At 46.1% G+C, this 24,432-nt stretch overlaps 1 protein-coding gene across 2 annotated transcripts in view; it reads left to right on the plus strand.

The window, feature by feature from the left end:
* Nucleotides 1–22,192, plus strand: part of LOC129184722 (raftlin-like) — a 152,238-nt gene extending 130,046 nt beyond the window's left edge. For both annotated transcript variants that reach the window (XM_054780945.1, XM_054780946.1), the window contains 2 exons: nucleotides 8,806–8,881; nucleotides 9,484–22,192. In XM_054780945.1, coding sequence (XP_054636920.1) covers nucleotides 8,806–8,881; nucleotides 9,484–10,050 — 643 coding nt within the window. In that variant the 3' untranslated portion in view covers nucleotides 10,051–22,192. The remainder of the gene's footprint in view (nucleotides 1–8,805; nucleotides 8,882–9,483) is intronic.
* Nucleotides 22,193–24,432: the final 2,240 nt, after the last annotated feature.

Genomic DNA, 24,432 nt, shown 5'->3' on the forward strand with positions numbered 1-24,432 from the left:
TAAGACGATTAAGACATGTATGACGCGTAAGACAAGTAAGACGTGTACGACGCGTAAGACGCGTAAGACGTGTGAGGCGCGTAAGATGCGTAAGACGATTAAGACATGTATGACGCGTAAGACGCGTAAGAAGCGTAAGACGTGTAGATGTGTAAGACGCGTAAGACGTGTAGATGTGTCAGATGCGTAAGACGCCTAAGACGCGTAAGACGTGTAAGACGTGTGAGACGTGTAAGATGCGTGAGACGCCTTAGACGTGTAGGACGTATAAGGCGCGTGTGATGCGTAAGACGCGTAAGACGTGTAGATGTGTAAGAAGTGTAAGACACCAAAGACGTATAAGGCATGTAAGATGTGTAGACGTGTAGACATGTAAGATGTGTAAGACGCATAAGACGCGTAAGATCTGTAAGACACGTAAGACGCGAAAGACGGGTAGACGTGTAAGACGTGTAAGACGCATAAGACGCGTAAGATGCGTAAGACACGTAAGACGCGAAAGACATGTAGACGTGTGAGATGCGTAAGACATGTACTGTAGAAGTGTAGACGTGCAAGACACCTAAGACGTACAAGGCACATAAGACGTGTAGACGTGTAGACATGTAAGATGTGTAAGACACGTAAGACGCGAAAGACGGGTAGACGTGTAAGACGTGTAAGGCGCGTAAGACGTGTAGAAGTGTAGACATGTAAGACGCGTAACACGTGTTGACGTGTTGACCTGTTGACGTGTAGACGTGTAAGACGCGTAAGACGTGTAGACGTGTAAGACTTACGCAGACTTAATATGTGTAAGACGCCTAAGACGCCTAACACGTGTAGACGTGTAAGACGCGTAAGCTGTGTGAGACCTGTAGACGTGTAAGGCGCGTAAGACGCGTAAGACGTGTGAGACGTGTGAGACGCGTACACGTGTAGACGTGTAAGACGCGTAACACGTGTGACACGTGTAAGATGCGTAAGACGCCTAAGACGCGTAAGTCGTGTAAGGCGCGTTAGGTGCGTAAGACGCCTAAGACGCGTAAGACGTGTAAGACATGTATGACGCGTAAGAAGCGTAAGACGTGTAGATGTGTAAGACGCGTAAGACGTGTAGATGTGTCAGATGCGTAAGACGCCTAAGACGTGTAAGACGTGTAAGACGCGTAAGACGTGTAAGACGTGTTGACGTGTAGACAGACGTATAAGACGTTTAAGACGCGTAAGACGTGTAAGACTTAAGCAGACTTAAGATGCGTAAGACGAGTAAGACGTGTAGACGTGTAAGACGTGTAAGCCTCGTAAAACGCGTAAGACATGTGAGACCTGGAAGATGTGTAAGACGCCTCAGACGCGTAAGACGTATAAGGCGCGTAAGATGTGTAAGACGCGTAAGACTTGTAGACGTGTATGACGTGTCAGACGCGTAAGACGTGTAAGACGTGTAGACGTGTAAGACGTGTAAGACGCGTAAGATGCGTAAGAAGCGTAAGACGTGTAGACGTGTAAGATGTGTAAGACGTTTAACGCGTAAGACGCGTAAGACGTGTAGACGTGTAAGACGTGTAAGACGCGTAAGATGCGTAAGAAGCGTAAGACGTGTAGACGTGTAAGATGTGTAAGACGTTTAACGCGTAAGACGCGTAAGACGTGTAGACGTGTAAGACGTGTAAGATGCGTAAGACGCGTAAGATGTGTGAGGCATGTGAGACATGTGAGAGGTGTAAAACATGTAAGACATGTGAGACATGTGAGACGTGTAAGATATGTAAGACATGTGAGACGTGTAAGACGTGTAAGACATGTAAGACATGTGAGACATGTGAGACGTGTAAGATATGTAAGACATGTGAGACGTGTAAGACGTGTAAGACATGTAAGACATGTGAGACGTGTAAGACGTGTAAGACATGTAAGACATGTGAGACATGTGAGACGTGTAAGATATGTAAGACATGTGAGACGTGTAAGACATGTAAGACATGTGAGACGTGTAAGATATGTAAGACATGTGAGACGTGTAAGACGTGTAAGACATGTAAGACATGTGAGACGTGTAAGATATGTAAGACATGTGAGACGTGCTCTAAAGGAGCTTCTTGAAGTCCATCACTTGAGATCGTCCACAAGTAGCACTGATGTAGAAGGGTGTGATATTCCCATCAGCACACTGACCGAGTCTTTTCTTTGCTCTTTCACAAATGATTTATTATCTCAGTCGTTTACAACCCCCCACCACACCCCCCTTTAGAGCAACACAACAGGGCTAATTAATCAGCCTAGCCTAGATACAGTCCAACAAGCAGCTCTTTTCTCACCCAGCCTCCAAACAATTTGAGTTGAGGCGTGACGGCTGATGATACATTTCACTGGGGCCATAGCCATTACGCTCGCTCGTGCGCCTTCCACTCCTCGCGTTTTGTGTCGTCGGACAAAGCGTTTGCGGTCTGGTGTGGATTCCGGCGGACGCTCTGCGACGTCTTCCACACGACATGAACTGTCTTGGCTGTTTGTCTCTAGTTGGCTGTGTTCAATTAACCAAGATGGTGATTACATTACAGTCAGTGGGTGTTCATTTGTCATCGTTCAGCAACAAAACACGGATGTGAAAGGCTTTGTTACGTTAATGCATGCAAGGATTGTAGACACGCTGGCTAATGGCAAGAATGTGAGAAAGACCGCTTCAAAGTGGTGATGATGCAAACTTTGACATTAGAATGTTGAGTCTTGTGTCAGTTCATATCATTGTCGTGTTTCCATAGTCCCAGACTAGTCAGAATAGACTAGACAGGACATCTTGTGAGATGTGTGAGACTAGAGTCGTCCCACCTAGTTGTCGATAGACTGTCAAGTCTGACCAGTCTAGTCTGACAGGACAGAGTTGTCCTGTCTAGTCTAGTTCGACTAGATAGGACAAAGAGAAAAAAACAGAAAAACAAGTGTTTCTTCCCCTGGAAAAGCGAAACATCTTCGAAGAACCTGAACAGTCCAGATGCAGTAGATTCAATGTCCTGAGAATTCATTGACTTGGATGAATAACAACATCCACAGGTATGCCTTGTGTGGTATGGTATCCATTAAAATGAATAGCGTTCTTGCTGTGGACCAACAACGCTTGAAAGTGTGACGCAGATTCATTGTAAGTTGTGACTGCTTGAGCGCCAAAACCAAACATGGTCTGATTTCACTTTTTACCCGAAACTACCTTTGCCATGCCTTGTGCGTTTTTTCCTTCCAAACCAGTGGCGCTCTTCTTGGATATTGACAAACTGTTTCATTTAGTTTGAACTCAGTCTTCTACAAGAAACATCTCTAGATGCGGTGGATGAAAGGACAGATCCCGCCTGGTCCAGTTGCTCACTGGACACAATGACAATAATGTGGTGTAGAATCTATTCATTTTAAGGTGCAGTATTTGTTTTGTTCAGGGTTTTTTATGGCAGGTAGTGATAATCTTTCCAGGTACTATTAGCAGCAAGTACACCCTTTCCAAAAAATTATAATATCATGGAAAAGTTGTTTGATTTCCATAATTCCATTCAAAAAGTTAAACTTTCATAGATTATAGATTCAGGGCCCACAATTTAAACGATTTCAAGTGTTTATTTGTTTATTTTTACGTAATTTGGGCTTCCAGCTCATAAAACCCACGAAAACAGGAATTCAAAAAATTTGATTACTGTGAAGAAATCACCATTCTCAGTTTTTGCAGGAAAAAAAACAAAGAAATTAGGATCACATCAAATCAATCAAAATATGGTACTTTCCAAATGATATGTCAATCTTCAATACTTGGTTGGGAATCCCTTTGCCTTAATCACTGCCTCGATGCCACGTGGCATTGAAGCAATCAGCCTGTGGCATTGCCTGGGAGTTATGGAAGCCCAGATTTCCTTGATGCTTGCTGTCAGCTCTTCTTTGTTGTTGGGTCTGGTGCCCCTCATTTTCCTCTTGAGAATACCCCATAGATTGGGGTATTGGGGTTTAGGTCCGGTGAGTTGGCTGGCCAGTCAAGCACTGTGATGGCATGGGCATCAAACCAGGTTTTGGTGCTTCTGGCGGTATGGGCAGGGGCCAGGTCCTGCTGGAAGATGAAATCTGCATCTCCATACAGATCCTCAGCAGAAGGAATCATGAAGTCCTCTAAAACATGTTGGTAGACTGTTGCGGTGACCTTGGATTTAAGAAAGCAGAGTTTACCAACACCTGCACCGGACATTGCACCCCAAATCATGACGGACTGTGGATAGTTCACACTGGACCTCAGGCAGCTTGGGTTCTGTTCCTCACCCGTCTTCCTCCAAACCCTTGGACTGTGATTCCCAAATGAAAGGCACACTTTACTTTCATGGGAAAAAGAGGACCTTGGACCACTGGCCAACAGTCCAGTCCTTCTTCTCCTTGGCCCAGTGGAGACGCTTCCTACGTTGGCTCAGGTTCACAAGTGGCTTGACCCGAGGAACCCGACAGTTGTAGCCCATCTCCCGGATGCGTCTGAATGTGGTGGTTTTTGAAGCTGTGACTCCCGCCTCATTCCACTCTTTCTGGATCTCTGCCAGATTCTTGAATCTTCCCTGTTTGATAATCCGCTGAAGCCCACGGTCATCTCTTTTGCTGGTGCATCTTCTCCTGCCACATTTTGCCCTTCCTCTAGACTTTCCATTGATATGCTTGGACACAGCACTCTGTGAACAACCAGCCTCCTTAGCTATGAACTTTTGTGGCTTACCCATCATATGGAGGGTATCAATGATGGTCTTCTGGCCAGTTGTCATGTCTGCAGTCTTCCCCATATTGAACCCAACTGAGACAATTGAACCAAACTGAAGCAATTTAATGACACCTGGGGAAGCCTGTGCAGGTGATTTGACTTTAGTAGATGATTAGTGTGTGACACTCAGTTTAAAACATTCATGCCCTGCAAAATTTGGGCTGATTTCTTCACAGTATTCTAATTTTTTGAATTCCTGTTTTTGTGGGTTTAATGAGCTGGAAGCCCAAATTATGTAAAAATAAACAAATAAATACTTGAAATCGTTTAAATTGTGGGCCCTGAATCTATAATCTATGAAAGTTTAACTTTTTGAATGGAATTATGGAAATTAAACAACTTTTCCATGACATTCTAATTTTTTGGAAAGGGTCTGTAGATCCAGCCCGGGGCTTCAAGTCCTAATAGCACAGCAGAGTAGCTTTAACAAAGACCTGTAATTTTCTCAACAAGCCCGTCTTCTCTTGTAATAGACTGAAGCTTTAGCTGGGAAGTGCACACTTACCGCTCAGCTTTGATTCTCCAGGAAGCCGTCCAGCATTCTTGACAGGCCAGAAAATAGCTTGTGGAGAGATGGTGGAAAGGAAGAGATAATGGAAAAAAGAGAAGTTCTATTAGGCTTTGGGTGGTTTATAAGTAAGCCTTCTGCTGGAGGACTGTAACGTCTATTTTATGTTGAAAATGGGAAGATTTGTAGCCGGCTTTTAAGGCTCCTAGTCATCATCAAGCCAGAGCAATGTGGAAACTTAATGTGGAACACGCTCAACCTTTGTGTGCATGTGTTATTTAAGCTGGAGGCAGACATCGCGGTGAGGAAACATATCTCTGTTTCAGCCCAAAACAGCAGGACAGAACATGAAAGCGATAAAGCAGAAACAACAATAAAGTTGTCACAATCAGGCTGCGTTGGATGATAAAACCAAGCCGACGTCTCATTAATGAGAGCGGAATAAATAAAGAATAAAGGCTGCGGATCACAGAGGGGCGCCAACCAAAGCATGACACCGGGCATGTGGAAGTGATAGAAGCTTTTGTTTGGACAGCAGAAGAGACGTTCAAAGACAAATTTACAAAGTGTGTCTCCTGCAAGCTCTAGCGTGAAAGCGACGCTGACGGATGATGGCAGCTAAGAGGTCCTACCACAAACGTGAGCTGGTTTCTCCAAACAAGTCGGATTAGTCGCATTTCGGTGTCATTGCATTGAATACCAGAAAGTTAGCTCAGTTCACAATTGGCAACATTTCCTTAGTAAGTGACAACGATTGCAACGTAGAAAAGTTGCAGAGGAATATCTGACTGAATATCTGCTCAGTACAAAATGGTTAACAAGAAAATCATCATTTGCCATGGAAGTTCTGTGACGTCTTTATGGCAATAAGGTGCAGGACCAGTAAAGTTCTCCACTTTTGTTCACCGTAAATGGAACCATGGGACCGTACATCCCAGAATCCAACTGGTACCCTCCATCCATTTGTAACATCTAAGGCAGTCAACCATAAGTCTCACACACATACTGTAAGTCTCAATCTGCATCACACTGCACACAACTATGGCCTGTTCAAGGACCGCCCAACGGCCCTAAGAAGACAAGTTGTTAGAGAAGCATAAGAACTTTCTACCATAGTCGTATTGCATCCAGTGAACAATCAAATGAAGGCTCATACAGCTCACAAGCGTACTAATAAGTCACAGCACCACGGTAGACCCGCTCTCACTTAGCACACAGTACCCTCCTCATCACAATTTTAACACCATTTTAGAAATTGCAAAAATTTACATTTTGCACTGTTGGATCTTAAGGAGGTTCTAAGGAGAGCTTCAAAATGCAAAAGGAAGAAATAGGAGACAAAAACAAGTTTGAGTGAGCAACAAGCATTAAAAGTGAAAGTGATAGGCTGTTCATCAGCTGATCAAAAGTTTAAGACCATAGCCTTTAAAAGCCAACATCTTGGCAAAAATGCGGATTGAATGTCATCTTCGGTCAGGTATTCACACTGTCATGATGTCTTGACGGCAAAGGCAAAAAAGCTTTCTCTCTTTGAACACTGTGGGATTATTGAGCTGCATAAGCAAGGGCTCTCGCAGCGCGTCGTTGCTGCTAATGTTGGATGCAGTAACACAGTCCTTTTAGAGTTCTTCAAAGATCGTAAGGGTTATGGAACAGAAAGTCAAACAACCAAAAAACTGTCACCGGCCCTGAGCTGGAGGACCCAAATCTCTGTTCGTCAAGACATGGGACGATCCTCGGCCCAAATGAAGGTTGTTACTGGTGCCGAGTGTAGTCCAATAACCATCAGACGCCATCTGCGAGAGAAGGCTTTTAAGAACAAAAAACATCTTAAAAAGGTCTCGTCTACTTGGCGCTTCAGGTTGTGCAGGGGTGTCAAACGGCAGATGACTATGTGGTGATGTTGCAGGGGGCATCCCTCATGACTGAAGGCCCTTGTTTGTGTGGTAATGATTGGCTTTTTCAACAGGACAAGGCTGCCGCTTTCAATGCTGGCCTGACATAGGACTTCTTCCAGAGAAATAAAGTCACTCTTTTGGACCATCCTGCGTGTTTCCCTGATCTAAATCCAAATGGGAACATTTGGGGATGGATGGCATGGGACATTTACAAAAATGGGCATCAGTTCCAGACAGAGGATGCCCTTCATGAAGCCATCTTCACCACCTGGAACAACATTCCCACTAGCCTCCTGGAAACACTGGCATCAAGCATGCCTAAACCTGTTTTTAGGTAATTAACACGAATGGCACAGCTACTCGTCACTGAGGCCTTTTTCCAACAATTTATTTCTATTATAGGGAGTTTTGTTTTTGTTTTGTTTTTTTTGCTATGATCTTAGAATTTGATCAGATGATGAACAGCCTATTTCACTTTAATCCTTGTTTGCAATAAATTGCTTACTCAAAATTGTTTTTGTCTCACTCCCATTTCTTCTTTTTGCATTTTGAAGCTCTACTTAGAACCTCCTTAAGACCCAACAGCACAAAATGTAAATTCCTGCAATTTTTCAACTGGTCTTCAGATTTTGATCCTGAGTGCATAAATGAAATCTTTAATATTAAACCTACTTATTTGTTCATAAAATGCACACAGAACAGCAAACAACTTCACGTGGTCACCTTTCTCCTGCACGGTACTACCGGCACTGTGGCTGTTCACATGAGGCGTTCGAGTGCACTCTGCAAATCGCAGTGCTAGGCGCTAATGTTGTCACGCTGTTTTAAATTTTTATTCGCATACCCCGTATGGAAATCTGTGTACCCCACTTTGGGAACCTTAGCTGTACACGAAATCCTTTCATGTGACTACAGCACGGTATTTACTCAGGGTGTCCTGATACGGTATTCCTATCAGATGTCGGTCCGATATCAGCAAAAAAATTAATCAGATGATATCGGCCTGCAGACTCGGATACAAGCAGTCCATTCCAGACTCCACTCCAGCACTTCTGTCCAGCAGCGCCGAGCTGGAACCCACATGCTCACAACAACAGCATGTGCTAATGTGGTAGCAGCAGCAATGTAGGCGGGGCACCCTCGCTATTTACATCAAACGTCGCCAAAGTGTTTGATTGTAGTAAAGAAGTCAAATAAATCATCTTTAAACCGAAAACTTGGCATTTTTATATGCACAAGGTGGATCAGACACTGATAGTCTCTCCCAACTACAAGTACTACTCGTACTATTCAAACTACTACTAACTGTAGTTTCAGACACTTTCACTGGTCACATTTTTTTTTTCAACTCTGACCCACAGCTTGACATTCTTGGCAAAATATGACCCAAGGTTAAACTCACTGGGAAACTCTAAGCCAAGGTCATTCTCTTTTGCTGACAGTTTGGCCTTGGCAGAGGTCGATGCCCTACTAAGTATTAGTCTGTTTATACTAATAAATCTTAAAAAGACACCAATGCCTGATGTTGATGTATTTGTAAATGCAATCCATTCAATGCCTGTGTACCAAAGTACTACTGAGCCATTAATTGCATGAAGGACTATTCATTATTCATGAATGATCATCTCTTATTCTGTCCTCTGTAGTGATGGTAGTCTGGCGACCAAACAGATTGTGTTCCTGCAGCGACCCGTCTTGGGCCGAAAGCAGAGGGAATCCAAGGTACACAACCTCTCCTTGTATTCTTGGCTCATGCGAGGTCGCTTGCTTGTCACCGCTACAGCCGCCAATCGTATATCCACGGCCATTACCGCCCTTTTGCCACGGCCGTGTTTCACAGATTTTCCCTTCCAAACAAACCAATCATCTTTTTTTTTTTTTAAGCCTCAGCAGTGGACGAAATGTGTTTACAGAAGCAATTTGTTAGAGATGACCTGGAGTTGTAGAGATAACCCATAAAGCTAACCTTTGTCCGAATGCAATGAATCCATGATGACTTTGAGTGACCTGAATGTATGCTAAGCCACCATCACAACAAACAGAATAGGTCGAAGATTTAGCAGGTAGCTAACCATGCACGTTGTCTCTATCCATGCAGGCTGTGGACCCCGCTGACATTTTCAATGACTCAGTAGCGTGTTCAATTAGTTTAGCCTTGTGTTTGCGCAGAGTGCTCGCCTGCCGGCTACAAACTCCTCTTCTCAATAGTCCACACCAGACAGTCTTCTCAATCTGCTAGTTATGTCAGAGCAACACCTTCAAGACTGTGAGTCTTCATCTTTGTCAGATGCTGTCATGCTAACATAAACTTCCAATGTTTGCAGAAGCTGATCTTCAAACCCCGCGGCAAGTCCAACAAGAATGGCATCAAAGACACAGCCAAGAACAAAAAGACCAAAACTATGGACAAAAACGTAGACAGTCCCAAGATTCCCGACCGCAGAGACAAGGCTGGAAACGAGGAAGACAATGAGAGGAAAGGAAGTATAACCAGAAAGGGTGAGAAACCAAAACAGCAGGATGAGCAGATTGAAGACGTGAGCGATGTCCACGCAGAGCCTGTCCACAGGAGAGAGGACATGGCTGAGACAGAAGACAGAGGAGCGGAAGAAGAGACGGGTGATACAGTAAAGTCTGAACTCCACCCGGAGCTTTTGGAGGAGACAGATGTCCTGGAAGTGACAGAAACCGCCGCAACTGTCCCGACCAAGCCGAAGACCTCCGACAACAAGGAGGCAGAAGTTGAAGCTGTGGTTGAAAATGGCGTGGAAAAGGACGAAGGGAACGAAAAAGATAAAGACCCAGAGAAATCACAAACCGTAGAGGTCACCATTAAGGACAGCGTGATGGACTCTCCGACCACAACGATGAATGAGATCTCACAAGAGTAGACCCTACCTCTTAAGTTCTTGAATTCCATACCGGGTTCATTGTGGATCTCCACAAGCTGCCGCAGTCTAGAGATCTTTCCTGTAGCTTGTCACGTGCCCACTGATTCTGCTGTATAACCACATTGTGAATGTATTATGTGTTGTAGTCACTATGAAGGAACCGGATGAGGATCCACAAAAAAAATGTATTACATTTTAGCGTCTGAGCCTTGGCGTCGATGACCAAGCTAGCTAGCGATCTGTTAGCGCTTAGCTTGCCTGCACACCGTCTGCCTTGAAAAGGCCGGGCTGTGTGCGAGATGTTTACGACTGACAGAAACTGACTTCAACATGCAGTGTTGATGTTTTTGGAGAAAGGTCAGACAGAATCGGAACGACAATGACAAAGAACGCTGATACTACTGGCTGTCTGAAGACAGAAAAGATTTATCTTTAGTTTACTCTGCGTTGTCAAAGTGTTCCTTCATGCAGTAATGACAACTTGGTTGGGGTGGGGTGGGGGACACCGGTGGAGGTGTTTGTTTGCGACAGGCAATCCAAAGTAGCGTGAAGAGATCTTTGTTTATGCCGAGCTCCGAGCCTCCCTGAGGTGTTTTCAGAGCGAGAAGATGCTAGCTCACCTTGCATACAGAATGTTCCAAACATGAGGATGTGAAATTCATCTGAATGCAATGTAGCTTTTACACGAGCGGATGTCTTCACTTCACGCTTTCGCTTTCATTTTCAGCAACAGTTTGTCAACATGCTAACGATGGCTGCGAGCTGAACGTTAGCAACAGCAGGGGTTGTGTTGTTTGCGACTGAAGGGCAATCTCCAGATACATTATTGTGGACCTTTGTTGAGTTTGTAGAGCTGTATTTACCCAGCCAAATGGAGACAAAGAAAGTGGCACCATTAATACAATAAATTGGCTCCAGAATAAATCGGTTTGGATTGCTTTGACCTCTCGTTAAGTACCCCCTTGCAAACATCATTTGCAACAGTAGCTTATTGTCACGGCATTGTGCAGCATTGTAGTATTAAAAACGGGGCTGGCGGTGGTCACAAAAGGTGGGAGGAGGCAACATCCGCTGCATGGCTGTCATTAGCTCGCTAATGGATTTTGTCGGTAGGGTGTCTGTCAGGAAGCATGCATTTATTGAAGGGTGTGAGTTGGGGGGAGGGGGACTAAGTGAGGCCGATATTGACAACTAAATCCCCCCGGTACCTGAGCAAATTGCCTTCAGATATGACCGCAAAAATGCTCGTTTTCTTCAACACCTGAATGTTGAGAACTGGTTTATTGACTAGCTGCGCCCCTACTGGCCACAACATGTCATTGCATCAATCTGATGCCAACAGATAAAACTTTCTCTTTTTTTGGGTGTGAAAACTCAACAATTGTCTGCTGATGTTCTGGTGTGGCGCCGAGAAGACCAGCTTAGCCTTACTGTTTGTATTCTTATAATTCTTATTATTGCTAAACTTCAGTCTGCAGTCTTAAAAGCATTTTAAAAATGTTTTCAAAATGAATTGATGAAAAAAGTTTGGAGTGACCAATGACTGACTGATCCTGCAAGCTACCTCCTGGGGGCTCCTGCTTCTACACTGAGGGGTCACCACGTGTCACAGCACAGCACACATCCCCTTTTGGCACGATTGGAAGGGGTAGGCCATATGAACATCATATAAATACAAGACAAAGACACAAAATAATGCAAAAGACAAACCCACGGCATGCTCGCTCATGTGCGTAACAGACATTTCATTCACTCAAGCAATTCATGAGAGCCACCACCTCGCGCAGTAGAAATCATGCAGAATAACACCAAATAAGACTGGAAATAACCCACAAAGTCATTGAAAATTGCAGTAAAACAGCAGAATAGAAGTGATAGGACAAACGAATGGGCTGCGGCTCGGCTACTTCCGTTGGGGGCCAGGAAAAAGAGGGGCAACCGCACCAAAGTACAGCATGGTATGCATGGCCTCATGAGTGCACCCTAAAAATGGAAGCTTATTGACTTCATTTTTCATTTCCTGTAGGTGGCCTAATACTTTTGTCCACATTTAGTCAAACCTTGGTTTTCTTACAACATTGCACGTAACCAAGTAGCACCCTATGCGTTGCTGACTCACCATCTGTGCATTTTTTATTGAGTGCGACTGCTAAATAACCCACCATGGGGCCAAAGAAATTTGCGAGTGGCAGCAATTTGATAAACAAGGTGACAAAAAGGACTTATGGGAAGTCTGCATCCCCAATAAGTTCCTCCCATTCCTCATTTATGTTTCACATTGTTTTCTGCATGCAAAATTATAATTATTCTCTCTAAAATGTATTTTTTATTAATATTTTTAAGTGTCTCGAACTGATTCATTGGACTTGGATTATTTCCTATGGGAAAAATGACCTTGGTTTACGTGTGTTGCGGCTTCCATTGAACCTTGTGGAATGAATGAACAAGGTCCCGCTGTATTTCAAACAATTGTATTGCCATGGTAGCAGGGGGCCTTATTAAAGCTGCTGTGGGCTCATATTTTAAATCAGGAAGCAATACATTGGTAACATACCAGAAATAAGTACCTCCAAGTCTAATTCCTTGGTTCTCACCCAGAAAAGGGTGGAGTGCCATCTTCGGGTCGGGGATGAAATCCTGCCCCAAGTGGAGGAGTTGAAGTACCTCGAGGTCTTGTTCAGGAGGGAGGGAAGGATAGAACGCGAGATGGACAGGCAGATTGGTGCAGCGTCGCTGCATCGGTTTGTTGTGGTGAAGACCCCCCCATCTACGTTCCTACCCTCACCTGTGGTCATGAGCTTTGGTAGTGACCAAAAGGACAAGGTTGCAGGTACAAGCAGCTGAAATGAGTTTTCTCCGTAGGGTGTCTGGGAGAAACTTGGAGTAGAAGCGCTGCTCCTCCGCATTGACAGGAGCCAGATGAGGTGGCTCGGGTATCTGGTCAGGATGCCTCCTGGACACCCCCCTGGGGAGGTGTTTAGAAGGCCCTGAAGAAGACCCAGAAAACGTTGGTGAGACTATGTCTCTCAACTGCCCTTGGAAAGGCCTTGGGATCCATCGGGAGGATCTGGACGAAGTGGCCGTGGAAAGGGAAGTCTGGGCTTCCCTGCTTAGGCTGCTGCCCCCGCGACCGACCTCAGAAAAGCAGAAGATGGATGGATGGATGGATGGATGGATGGATGGATGGATGGCATAACAGAAAACACACCCAATTTTATTTATCCTGGTCAAAATTTTAGTTGGCTAGCTTGTACGCACTGGTGGGTAGAAAGGTATGAAAGTTTCAAGAACTTCTGACAAGCCACAGGAGGTTGTCCATGATGTATTCCCAAGGCTCATCCTTGAAGCATCCAATCAACCATGGCAAGAACACAAACAAACGTACTTTCTTTGTTTTGGGTTTGTTTTCCATCTTTTAAGTGTCACATCAATGACGTCATCAAGGTCACACGACAGCGTTTTTTTTGTTTTACCGTGCTCCATTAGGGCTGATTGGTTGCAGTGCCGATTGGTTGCAGTGACGACCATTAAAAAGGAGGACTTTGGGTCTAACGTAGCGTTTGATATGAATATTTCTAATTCCAGCTACCTATTGTGTTAAGAAGCTAACATGGAGATGTCACTGCTGATGATGTCATTGTGTAATACGTGATGACAGGCAGGACGCGGTCCAATCAGCTGCCATCTTTTCTCCCGTGATGTCACGTGCGCTATTGTTTGGTTACTGATGCTGACCTCCGTGGAGCGTCTTGAGTGTCGTCGCTGTGCTAAATGGAGGAAGAGAAAGTATTCTTTACCTTTGCTATGCTGGCGTCCTCGTTCTTATTGTTCGCCACAGCTGTACAATTTGTATATTATAAAAATATTTCTATTTAATGTCCACATGTGTGCTTTTTTATTCTGATGGAAAATTCAGCATTCATTTTTTAATATGGCTGCAATCATCCACATACAGAAAAAAATGAATCCTTCAGTGCAAAAATGATTATATTTTACACAATGTTGCTCATTTGTGTTTGCCCCACAGTCCAATTTAACCTCATTGACTGCAAGTTGAACAAATTACAAATACAAAAAAAATCCTAAATACAGTATACATTCTTTATCACAAAATAAATATGAAAATATTTTCTAAAATGATCTTGAATGTGAATTTTTGGACACAACCTGAAGGCCACGGCACCCTCAGCATCCGCCTATATTGCCTAAAGGGCCAGCCGTCGCCGCATACAGAAAAATTGAAGGCTGCGTGGGCCACGCTCAGACTAATCCAATGTATAGTACTTTACCAATTTATGTCATAAAAATAAAACCTAGAAATGTGCGTGTTGTAGATTCAACCTGCTACGGTTATTTACTTTTTCATAAATAACCAAAAATGTTAACGGCTTGAGATGGTTTTTTTTGTTCACAAATTGATATACATTTGGCATTATCGGCTCCGCTATCTACCAAAAAGACAGTGGGGGTTCCTTCGACCAATAGGGTGACTTCAGGTTTTTTCATTGGGTCAGTTTGGTGTTTCAGCAATAATTCTTCTACGTCAAAACGGTTATCCACGCAACTGTTCATAATGTCTAAATCCTCCTCTTCATCCTCACTTTTAGGTGTCTCTTGAGGAGGTGCTGTTGGGATTAGCCACGGCGCACCCTCCTGGACCACGTCTAGTCATTGTTCATCACCTGATGAGTCATCGGGTGATGTTTTGCCTGTTTTATTTTTACTCTTACATTATGTTTTTTCACATATTTAGCCACATCATCTCGCAAACAGCTCTTGATTGTTTTCCAGTATTCTACTATGTGCTTTAAATATTTTTCTGAGTCGGTGATAGAACTCGTCGGTTGGTTCGTCTGATTTCTGGAAACATTTAGTGATGTTTCGGGGGTCGCTGAATGCACGGTAAACTCTACCGCATTGTGTCATGAGTTGTTCGAACAAACCTTCAGGTGCTGCCAGGAGTTCATACGGGATGGGGTTGCCATTTGGCTGACGTCCGTCAAACGCACCCACACACGCTGTCACGAGTGGCGGATGCCACAGCAAGAAAAATAGGATCCCAACGCAAGACTAGGGCAACTTCTAAATGCAAAAATAAAGTTTAATAACAAAAGGTGTCCAAACAGGTAAAGTACAAACAAAGGAAAATCCACTACGGGTAAGAAACATAAAACACTGACAGCAGAAGGCTGTCAGGAAAAAACTGGAAGTAACAACAAAAAACACTGAAGGCAAACCAACAGGAAAACACTAAGATAGTACAGAGCAGGTAAATGCAAGCAAAGGTAATGAGCCAGAAAGCAGGGTAAGGGTAGTGGAGCCGGACTGAGCGGGAGCAAGGAACAGGAGGTCAGGGAGTACAATCTAGCAAAGATCAGATGCTGCTGCCTTGCTTAAGAGGAGTCCCGATTGCTGATTGCCCGCAGGTGCGCTCCGGCGTCTCCGCCTACACCGGCTGAGGTGCACTGCGGACATATGGCAGACAGGCGGCAGCAGAGCAACAAGCAATGTGTGACAGTATGTCCCCCCCTCATAAGACGCCTCCTGGCGGCTTACCTGGCTTGTTAGGATGGAGACGGTGGAAGTCGCTTATGAGTGACGGGTCCAAGATAAGGGAGCGGGAGACCCAAGAACGCTCCTCAGGACCGTAACCCTCCCAGTCGACCAGGTACTGGAACCCTCTGCCCCTCCTTCGGGAGTCCAAGATGGCCTTCACTGTGTATGCTGGATGGCCATCGATCAGGCGCGGCGGAGGAGGCGACTCGACCGGGGGGCACAGGTGACTGGAGGACACAGGTTTGAGGCAGGAGACGTGGAATACCGGGTGTACCTTGAGTGCTGATGGTAGTTTAAGTCTGACGGAGGAGGGACTGATGATGGAGTCAATTTGGTATGGTCCCACAAATCTGGGTGCAAGCTTCCGGCTGGTTCCGGCCAGTGGTAAGTCCCTGGATGACAACCAGACTTCCTGACCGACCTGGTAGACGGGTGCTGGAATTCTGTGGCGGTCGGCCAGGCGGCGATTGCGCTCCGCCGTGCGGTTCAACGCGGCTACCATCTCTCGCCATACTCTTCGGGCGCGGCGAAGGTGGACCTGGACCGATGGTACTGACACTTCCGCTTCCTGAGACGGAAAAAGAGGAGGCTGGTATCCATTAGCGACTTTAAAGGGTGACATACCTGTGGCCGAGCTGACAAGGGTGCTATGCGCGTACTCCACCCAGGGGAGGTGGACGGACCAGGATGACGGGTGTCGGTGGCAGACGCAGCGTAAGGCGGCCTCGAGGTCCTGGTTGGCCCGCTCTGTCTGGCCGTTGGTCTGGGGATGATGACCGGATGATAGGCTCACCGATGCCCCGAGCATTTTGCAGAAGGACTTCCATACCTTGGAAGTGAATTGGGGTCCTCTGTCGGAAACAATATTGAGTGGAATGCCGTGGATGCGGAAGACATGTCTCACCAAGAGTCGAGCTGTGTCCAGTGATGTAGGTAATCCAGGTAATGCAATAAAATGTACCATCTTTGAAAACCGGTCAACAATGTTCAGAATTGTGGTGTTTCCTCTGGAAGAGGTTAGTCCAGTAATGAAGTCCATAGCTATATGTGACCAGGGACGGGTCGGGATGGGCAGAGGTTGTAACAAACCCGCCGGAGGTTGATTCGACGACTTATTTCTGGCGCAGACAGAGCAGGCCGCGACGAACTCTTTCACATCCGCCGCCATGGAGGGCCACCAAAACCTCTGCGCCAATGCCAGCTGAGTTCGTCTGGTTCCTGGGTGACAGGTAATTCTAGATGCGTGGCCCCACTGTAATACGTCCGGTCTCAGTGTCTCTGGAACAAACAATTTACCAGCCGGACAACCCTCTGGAGACTCCTCCCCTTCCGTAGCCTCCGACACCTTCTTCTCCACCTCCCACCGAACAGCGCCCAACACCCGGGCCACAGGTATGATGGTTTCCGGCGCTGTTCCCTCCTCCGTGGAACTGAAGACTCTGGACAGGGCGTCAGGTTTAATATTGCGTGAACCGGGTCTGTAGGTGATGGAGAAATTGAAGCGTGTTAGGAACAGTGACCAACGGGCTTGTCTGGCATTAAGTCTCTGGGCGGTTCTGATGTAGGATAAGTTCTTGTGGTCGGTGATAACTATAAAAGGATGAACTGCGCCCTCCAGCCAATGCCGCCACTCCCGCAGCGCGAGAACGATGGCCAACAGCTCCCTGTTGCCCACATCGTAGTTCCCTTCAGTCTGTGTGAGGCGACGCGAGAAGAAGGCGCAGGGATGCAGCTTCTGGTCGACCGGGGACCGCTGGGACAGCACGGCTCCCACTCCCGTATCAGAAGCGTCAACCTCAACAGAAAATTGTAAATTAGGATCAGGATGTACCAGAACCGGAGCGGATGTAAACAAGGTTTTGAGTGTGTTAAACGCAGAATTAGCCTCTGGGGTCCATACAAACGGAACTTTAGGCAATGTAAGCCGAGTCAGAGGTCCTGCTTTGCTGCTGAAATTACGTATGAATCGCCTGTAGAAGTTGGCGAACCCGAGGAACCTCTGCAAGTGCTTCCTTGATTTAGGAGTAGGCCACTCGACCACCGCCTGGATCTTGGCGGGATCGGCACGCAGCTGACCCTTCTCCACAATGTACCCCAGAAATGGCACCGAAGTGACGTGAAAGTCGCACTTCTCTGCCTTCACGTAGAGCCTATTCTCCATTAATCGTTGGAGAACTAGTCGGACATGAGTGGTGTGGTCTTGAAGGTTCCTGGAAAAGATAAGTATGTCATCCAGATATACGAAACAGAACTGATTTATCATGTCGCTGAGGACGTCGTTAATGAGGTTTTGGAACACTGCCGGGGCGTTCGTGAGACCAAAAGGCATCACCAGATATTCAAAATGCCCCAGCGGTGTGTTAAACGCGGTCTTCCACTCATCTCCATCCTTAATGCGCACAAGATGATCTAATTTTGAAAAAATGCGTGTGTAAGGCGGAAAAGGCAGAATCCATAAGAGGCAAAGAGTAACTATTGCGGACAGTAATGCTATTGAGCCCCCGGTAATCGATACAGGGCCATAGAGATTTGTCCTTTTTGGCAACAAAGAAAAAGCCTGCCCCAAGTGGCGAGGAAGATGGTCGAATAAGACCGGCTGCTAAGGAGGAGGATATGTATTCCTTGAGGGCTTTCTGTTCTGGAGCGGAAATGTTATACAATTTGGCGCTACGAAAAGTGGCGTTAGGGAGTAATTCTATGGCACAGTCGTAAGGTCGATGAGGGGGAAGTGTTTGAGCACGGTCCTTGCTGAACACTTGCTTTAAGTCATGGTACTCGCTAGGAATTCCTGTAAGTTCTATTACTTCCTCTGGGGATACGGAAGAGGGAACATTGGACCTTGCTGAACGGAGGCAATTAGCATGGCAAAATGGACTCCAACTGGAGACGTGCAACTTGTTCCAATTTATGAGTGGGTTGTGAAGCTTAAGCCAGGTTAACCCCAGAACTAGTGGCGCGGACTGGGAGGGCATGATATAAAAACGGATGGTCTCGGAATGGTTACCGGAGAGGTGAAGGATAAGCGGTTCGGTTTGGTGTGTAATGGCTGCCAGGAAGCGCCTACCCAAAGACAAGACCTCTTTAGTAGCAGGTAACTTAATCATACTGATATTATATTTGAGAACAAACGCTGTGTCCAAGAAACAGTCATCAGCGCCCGAGTCAATAAGGGCGGCTATGTCAATACTTCTACCCTTCTTTATGACTACTCCCTTAATTTGAAGTCTCTTGAAGGGACCCTCCTCAGCTGTAGTGGCTGAACTCTGGGGATACTCACAGCTCCCCATGGCTGAATTGTCCTCAGGAACCGGTTGGTTGCTCCTGGATCTTGGCTTTAGCGCCGCTGATGATCCAGGAGTCGATCCCTGGTGACGATGGGGTCGAATGGGGCATTGGAGGAGTCGATGCCCCGGATTACCACAGTAGAGGCAGAGATCCAGCTTGCGACGACGTGCCCTTTCCTCGGCGGCGAGGCGTCGTCCTCCAAGTTGCATGGGAACCTCTGGCAGTACGGCCACGGCGTCCCCGATCCTTGGTTCGAGCGTCTGTCCCTCAGGAGGTGGTCATGGTATCCTCCTAGGAATCGACACCCTGCCGTAGTATCCCTCCTGGGTGTACTCTCTTACCCTCTCCTTTATGCGGTTCTCTAGCTCAATGGCCAAGTTTATAAGGCCGTTGAAAGAGGTAGTGTTGTCCTTGGCCACCAACTCATCTTTAATATGTACATCGAGTGCTTTGCGAAAAATACTTCGGAGGACGGTATCGGGATACCCACTCTCCACAGCAAGCACTCGGAAATCAATAGAAAAGTCCGCCACCGAAACACTCATCTGATTTCTTCAAGGAACATAGGTAAGGAGGTGCGTATGACAGGCATAGAAGTGCTCGTGACCATAGCCCACGTAGCGGCTCTACCCGAGAGTAAACTCATTATGAATGCTACCTTTGATTGGTCCGATGAGTACGTGGTGGGCTGCTGGTCAAACACAAGAGAACACTGGTGTAAAAACTGGTTGCAGGAGTCCGAATCTCCAGAGAAGCGAGAGGGGTGAGGGATATTTGGCTCTCGCGGCTGATGAGGCACAGGTGCGTACGCAGCTGCGCCATTAGGAGTGTCTAAGGCGTGTGGGGACGTACCGACCTCTAGTGGTGGGTGAGAGGAGGTGCTGGCAAGTCGTTGGTTGAGAGCGTCCATGCCAGCGGAGAGAACCGATATGGCCTCCATGATGCCTTGGAGAGTCTTCTCGTGGCCACCGACTAATTGGCCTTGATGTGCCAGGGCCGAGCGGAAGTGCTCCATGTCTGCGGGATCCATCTTGGCCAGATTGTTCTGTCACGAGTGGCGGATGCCACAGCAAGAAAAAAAGGATCCCAACGCAAGACTAGGGCAACTTCTAAATGCAAAAATAAAGTTTAATAACAAAAGGTGTCCAAACAGGTAAAGTACAAACAAAGGAAAATCCACTACGGGTAAGAAACATAAAACACTGACAGCACAAGGCTGTCAGGAAAAAACTAGAAGTAACAACAAAAAACACTGAAGGCAAACCAACAGGAAAACACTAAGATAGTACAGAGCAGGTAAATGCAAGCAAAGGTAATGAGCCAGAAAGCAGGGTAAGGGTAGTGGAGCCGGACTGAGCGGGAGCAAGGAACAGGAGGTCATGGAGTACAATCTGGCAAAGATCAGATGCTGCTGCCTTGCTTAAGAGGAGTCCCGATTGCTGATTGCCCGCAGGTGCGCTCCGGCGTCTCCGCCTACACCGGCTGAGGTGCACTGCGGACATATGGCAGACAGGCGGCAGCAGAGCGACAAGCAATGTGTGAAACACGCTCCGTATTTAGCTCCAGTTGTCAGGGCCATTAATTTTGCCAATTCTGCCCCATTCAGTCGGTGACTATGTACCATGGCTCGTAAATCTTGTAAAAACTGGTCCAAGTCATCTTGTGGTTTGGGCATGGAGGACGCTAAATTTCAGTAAGCGTCTAAGGTCGGTAGACATACACAGGACCACCTCCTGGTTGTCCTGGTACCTCCACCATTGGAAATGCTTCCGCATTTGTTTGACATGGGAAAAATTCATACTGCTTTGGTGGGTAATTTTTTTTCAGTGGGGAAGATGAGTCTAACATTTTTCCCCATTCGCTCACTACCCCACGAGATCTGGTTTGGTGACCATGGGTGTGGTAATGTTGGTGTACCTGTGCCACCATACAGGAGGGAGTTGTGAAAGAAGTCTTTGTTAGAGTCATCTTGTGCAGTTATGAAAATGTGCTAAAACACCAAAGCAGTGTGCTGTGCACATGGCCAAGGTCATAGGTTTTGGGTCAGCACCCCCTCCTCACCTTACTCCCGTAGCTGACCCCCTCCTCACCCTGTTCCAGTAATTTTCCATTTCTTTGTGTGACTTTACTTCCTACTTAATAAAAAGCGGGCGCGGACGGCGGAACTTTGACAGTAGAGGAGCAAACATGCAGGTGTGAGCTCTGCTGTCCTACTCGAGTGAAAGACAATCTTGGCTGGTGTGAGTCTGTTCCTTTGAGTAGTTATACAGTCCAGTCCTTGTCTTGGTTATCTGCAAGGATTTCCCTGACATCTTAATGAAAAAATAATGTGCTTTACTATTTTTTTTCTGTTTTCTTTTTTTTAAACAGTCAATTAGACAATTTATGGATAATTGTTTGGTGGCCACAGTGCTCGGAGGTCTAAAATGTTAACAAAGCTCAAAGCTGAATATTTAAGAAAGTAAAGGTCAGTTAAGCAATGAGAATAAGTTGAAATGTTAATGCTAACTACAATAAAATACATCCTTCAACGTGTAGAACGTCTTAGCACGTTTACTTAGTTTGGTTTTAGCCTGTTTAAAAAAATGAAAAATATCATAATGCAGCCTTTGATTTTCCCGTATGTGGCCCCCGGTGAAAAAAGTTTGGACATGCGTGCATTATGCACACAGTGGAGTAAAAATAAGACTTATTCACTAGAATTATGAATGCGGTTGACAAGCGGCGCATTACTTACCTCCTTCAGTGCAACAGTTCTTCATTTGGTAGTACAGTGACTCAGTTTGTAATAAGTGTACACCTGCAGAGTTCAAAGGTCAGCCACTGCATCATACACTGACGGGCCTGTCAGACTGAAGATATTTGTGGGCTGCAAACTGCCACCGTTGTCATTTTCACCCGCTACAGCACGACTCCTGAGGGCCGCATTACACGCACATATGGAGGGTAAACACACAAATGTGGCTTGTAAAAGGACATTTAGATGCAGCACAGTGGACAAATGAAGCCACGAGCATACATCATCTTTACAATCACACAAAAATGCGCTCATTCATTTTGTATCGACTTGAAAATAATACCACAGCCCAGCCCTCTCAGGTCAATATTCCAGAGAAGATAATAAAGTGTTCATTTAAAGCCGCTCTAATCCATACAGCATGAGCTCAGAGCCTGGGGAGCAAAAAGATCATTAAAAGGAGCTTTGGCTTCAAACAAAACCACAAACGCCGAACCACTCTCTTCACTTCATTGATTGATTGCTAATTGAAGCAGATTGGCCCAGTTCATCACACACACACACGCACACATATATATATACTGTATATATATATACTGTATATATATATATATAGTCAAACCTGTCTATAGCGGCCACTAAAGGGAAACGGCAAAAGTGGCCGCTATAGACAGGTGGCCGTGATAGACATGTTGGCGGCCATTCGCGCACATATTAACATTTCTGTGATTAGAAGCTTCTTGTGTTTGCAGATACATGTTATTATACTGTTACATGTTGACCAGTAGAGGGCACTGTGGGACTGCGGATAAAAGTTGTAAAGAACTACAGTACTAGTTAATAAACTGCTGTTAATAAAGCGATTAAAGTGCATCGGCGACGTGAGTTTCAGTGGCCGCTATAGGCAGGTGGCCGTTCTATACAGGTGGCTGCTAAGACAGGTTTGACTGTATTTATATATATATATACATATACACAAATAATTCAAAGATGGCGCCCTCCGTGGCAGACGTCTCTGTCTCACTCTCACGTTTTTTTTCTATTTTTTGCTATTTTATTGTTCATTTTGGACATTCAACACTCACGCAGTACATTACAACAGAGAGACACTCTTGAACATCGGCATGGTTCATCATGATCTTTCATTCATCTTCTCAGACTTTGGCTTTCTTCTGTGCCGGGAGAACGCAGCAGCCTGCGGGCCTGGTGAGCGGAATACCCGGCGAGCAAAGCATCCGAGGCGTAAACGAGGCAAGCGGGCCGGCCTGCATGCTAGGCTAAAAGCTAGAGCGACTAGGCCACCGCTACCTAGCCTGCTGCTAGCCAATGTCCGCTCTCTTGAAAACAAGATGGACGAACTAAGAGCAAGGATTACAGCTCAACGTGAGATCAGGGAATGCTGTGTCCTCACCTTCACAAAAACCTGGCTGACGGAGGATATACCGGACTCGGCGATCCAGTTGGAAACATTTGCCGCTTACCGGGGAGATCGGACTTTAGCGTCTGGTAAACACAGAGGTGGCGGCGTCTGTGTTTACGTAAACAAACGGTGGTGCACAGACGTACAGACGATGGAAAAGCACTGCTCGCAGGACATTGAGCTGCTGATGGTAAATGCAGACCTTTTTATTTGCCTCGTGAGTTTAGCGCTGTGTACTTAACTGCTGTTTACATTCCACCACGAGCTAACACTGCTAACGCACTAGGCCTCCTGCAAGACATCATTGATAAACACGAGACCAAACACCCAGACGCTGTATTCATTATATCTGGCGATTTCAACCACTGCAACCTCAGGACTGTCCTCCCCAAATATTACCAGCATGTGAGCTTTCCCACAAGGGAAAATAACATCCTGGACCAAGTCTACAGCAACATGAAAGGTGCTTTGAAGGCTGTTCCAAGACCCCACTTTGGAAAGGCTGACCACATCTCTATATTCCTTTATCCAACATACAGACAACTTCTCAAACAAGCTCCCCCTGTAAGTACAGCAGTTAAAGTGTGGAATGAAGAAACTGATCAAGTACTTCAGGACTGCTTTGGCTGCAAAAACTGGGATGTGTTTAAAACTGCAGCGGGGAGGGAAGACTGTACTGTTGATTTGGATGAATATGCTTCTGCTGTTACTGGCTACATTAGCACATGCATAGAGACTGTTAGCACCACCAAGTATTACAGAAAATACCCGAACCAAAAACAGTGGATGAACTGTGACGTAAGGGCTAAGCTACGTGCTCGTTCGACTGCATTTGTCATGGGCACCGCTGAGGACTACAAAAAGGACAAATATGACCTGAGGAGGTCCATACGAGAGGCCAAAAGACAGTACAGACAGAAGCTGGAGGGCTACTATTCCACCTCAGACCCTCGGCGCATGTGGGCGGGGCTCCAGCACATCACAGACTATCGACAGCAGAGTAGCGTAGCCACGTCCAGCCAAACCACACTTACAGATGAGCTGAACGAGTTCTATGCCCGCTTTGACACCCAAACTCCTGATGAGCAGAGAGGGTGGCTGAACTTGGGGAACACACAGGACTCACCTCTCATGGTGACATCAGCTGATGTGCAGAGGGTTCTGAACAAAACAAACCCACGAAAAGCAGCAGGCCCAGACAACATCTCAGGACGTGCACTTCGGGTTTGCTCACAGAGCTAGCTGATGTGCTTGCTGACATATTTAACCTGTCGCTTGCACAAGCATCTGTACCGACCTGCTTTAAGTCCACCACCATAGTGCCCGTACCCAAGAAGAGCAACATGACCTGCTTGAATGACTATCGCCCTATAGCACTCACTCC

The sequence above is a fragment of the Dunckerocampus dactyliophorus genome, chromosome 7, assembly GCF_027744805.1.
Source record: "Dunckerocampus dactyliophorus isolate RoL2022-P2 chromosome 7, RoL_Ddac_1.1, whole genome shotgun sequence".
Classification (NCBI taxonomy): Eukaryota; Metazoa; Chordata; class Actinopteri; order Syngnathiformes; family Syngnathidae; genus Dunckerocampus; species Dunckerocampus dactyliophorus.